Source organism: Sinocyclocheilus grahami, unplaced genomic scaffold (genome assembly GCF_001515645.1).
Source record: "Sinocyclocheilus grahami isolate Dianchi unplaced genomic scaffold, SAMN03320097.WGS_v1.1 scaffold16085.1, whole genome shotgun sequence".
Lineage (NCBI taxonomy): Eukaryota > Metazoa > Chordata > Actinopteri > Cypriniformes > Cyprinidae > Sinocyclocheilus > Sinocyclocheilus grahami.
In genome coordinates, this window is record NW_015515990.1 from 1,143 (window position 1) to 4,176 (window position 3,034).

A 3,034-nucleotide genomic window follows, 5' to 3' on the forward strand; every position below is an offset into this window, starting at 1 on the left:
GAGAGAGAGAGAGAGAGAGAGAGAGTGTGTGTGTGTACCTATTATGGGATCTGGATAAGGGAGCTCTTTAGGACAGTTGTAGTATGCTTCCAAGGAGAACGGCTCTCTCCGGTAAAACGTCAGCACTTTGGAGAAAGGTGCTGCATGGTTCTTTGGGAAGACCTCACAGTCGCTGAAACGACAGACGAAAAAGCAGTGTGAATAAAAACACGATAGTATCAAGCACGACGACTGGACGGCACATGTTTGTACCTGAGTCCATCTTCAGCTGCAGAATTCCACTTCAGAGAGATGGGAAACGGAACCACTTCTGTTATGGAGAACTCGCGCACTTTAAAAGCAGGGGAGAGGATGGCGCACTGTGGGATCAGGAGACAGAGCCAGTGTTAACGGTCTGCTATCAAATACCTGCAGTCTTTGCACTTGACCACATGATGCTTTTTTTGGCCCGAGTGGGTGTGAAGACCACAAGTGTGCACAGAACTTTTCATTACCCGATGGGACTCACTTACAGTGTTATAAAAAATGCAAGTATTTACAGAACTTTATTTTGAGTTCCAATACTTTTGCATTTTAAAATAAACTTGTCTAAATGTCTGTTCAGCATTCTCTATAGCAGACGACAATTTAGTAACTGTGGTGCTTCTATTTAAGTGATTAAAAGCAGTTGCAAGTGCTGTATAAAACGTGACCCTGGAGCACAAAAGCAGTCATAAGTCGCTCGGTGTATTGGTAACAATAGCTAAAAATACATTGTATGGGTCAAAATGATAAAAAAAAAATTTATGCCAAAAATCATTCGGATATTAAGTAAAGACCATGTTCCAAGATGAAGATATTTAGTAAATTTCCTACCGTAAATATATCAAAACTTAATTTTTGATTAGTAATATGCATTGCTAAGAACTTCATTTGGACAACTTCAAAGATGATTTTCTCAATATTTTGATTTTTTGCACCCTCAGATTCCAGATTTTCAAATAGTTAGCTTTCAGATGATGTATAAAATTGACCCTTATGACTGGTTTTGTGATCCAGGGTCACAAATATGCATACTCATCTTTGCACCAATAAAATGTGCAACACTTTACGTTTTACTACCAAATTATATGTAATATCTAATTATTATTAACTTGCACCAGAAAGGTTTCCTCAACATCTCGCGAGATATCAGCAAAAAGTCTCACAATGTATTTCCGTCACAAGATGCATCATGGGATACGCTTTGGCTGCAACTAACGATTCTTTTTTTGATTAATCGATTTATCAGATAACAAGCCTTTTTTGTTTTTATTGACAAAATACACAACTTCCACATGCTGTCCTTCAAACAGAAGTGGCAACTGAATTTTATAAACATACATAAAAGTATGGTGAGTATATCTATATCTATGCTACATATATTGTGTGCGAATGAGTTATAAAGCACAGTTTAAATGGAGAGTTTAAATAGACAAAGGACAGTTTGAATCCCTACACTAAAAATGGAGATAATAATGAAGATAATATAGAAAAACACAAGCTCAGTGTTAACAGATGAGGAATGTTCTGCATGAACACACATTCACTCTGAATACATTATTAACCTGTTACTGTCATTTTTTTCATTCTGTAAATGTAAGGAACATCTTTATATTCAGTGACACGCTGTCGCTGTTATCCCTTTACCGTTACTATCATAAAATTCTTAAATTACATGTTGACTTTTAAACCTAAATTTAACATCCAATAACGTAAAGTAATTATTCACTTTTTAACGCCATGCCAGCATCAAGGCTATTTTCATGGCGATCTCTGAATAAACTATTCAAGGTATAACCTAAAATGAAAGTTTTGCACCGAGGAATCATATCAGCCTGAAGCTTAAAATAAAGCATTCGCATGTTTTGGACAGCTTGGATCACACACCTTTCCCGAAGCAGCTCACTTTGTTTCTTCCACTATTAGATTAATTTAGATTTCATAGAAATGCGATATTCAGTGGAATAATTTGACGCGACTGGCGGAAGTTTTCTGTGCATGGTGGGCAGACGCGACTAAACGTTATTTGCATTTGTTGTCAATTATTTTTATTATCGATTTTATCAATTAGTTGCTGTAGCCCTATGTGACGAGTGGGGGCGTGGCCGTGGGAACGGAGCGAGGCCGGTGGAGTAATTGATAATGAGCGACACCTGCACCACTCACAGGTCTCGAGTCTCACGGAGGAGCTCCAGAAGGATAAAAGGAGGAGCAACGACAGTGAAAGACGAGAGAGGACCAGGCCTGGATTTTATTTTGTGTTTTGGTTCTGTTTGTCTATTTTGTGTTTATTTTATTATTAAAGTTTTGTTTAATGTTCGCCGGTTCCCACCTCCTTCTTCCCGAACTACAAACTGTGTTACACCCTATTAGCCTCGAATGCCGCTCTGAAGTGTTTATTAAGTGTGTGTTACGGGCACTGCACTTTGGCGTTTTTAAGCCCTGGGACAGTCTTGTGCACACACTTCCTGTGACCAAGAGCATAAGTGTGTTTGAACAGGCCCACAGTCTTGTTGAACTATGAGTCAGCAGAGGAAACATAATCTGACCTGGAGGGCACATCCTCTGGCCACAGCCTCATCTGCATTCAGCGTCGTGCTCGGCTCCTTCCCAAAGAACTTGCTGATTCTTTCTTTGATGGCTGGCATTCTTGAGGCTCCGCCCACTATTTCTACAGCATGGATGTCATCTTTCTTCAGATCTGCGCAGGAGCAGGTGACAGGCGGTCGAATTAATAATTTCCGTGACATATAGCCTTACTATCCAATGAAGATCATTACTTACGAGCTTGCTCCATTAGACTGCGCAGCGGAGGCTCCACTCGAGCTAAAACATCAGCACACATCTCTTCAAACTGAGCCCTGCCACAGGAATAAAACGACATATAAAGCTCAAATGAACTACTGTCAGGATGGCAACTTTGATAAGTCCTTTAATTGTGGTTGATGGGAATGAATGAATGTATGACACAGTATAAGCTGTGAATGTAAAAGAAAAGTGCATGAAAAAAAAA

At 39.4% G+C, this 3,034-nt stretch overlaps 1 protein-coding gene across 1 annotated transcript in view; it reads right to left on the minus strand.

Annotated features, from left to right (window-relative positions):
- Window positions 1–2,880, minus strand: part of LOC107579270 (heat shock 70 kDa protein 4-like) — a gene marked incomplete at its 3' end in the record, with an annotated part of 4,007 nt that extends 1,127 nt beyond the window's left edge. The window contains exons 1-4 of the mRNA XM_016265115.1: window positions 2,806–2,880; window positions 2,571–2,722; window positions 253–359; window positions 39–172 (exon numbers count right to left, since the gene is read on the minus strand). Of these exons, the coding sequence (XP_016120601.1) occupies window positions 39–172; window positions 253–359; window positions 2,571–2,722; window positions 2,806–2,866 (454 nt within the window). The remainder of the gene's footprint in view (window positions 1–38; window positions 173–252; window positions 360–2,570; window positions 2,723–2,805) is intronic.
- Window positions 2,881–3,034: the final 154 nt, after the last annotated feature.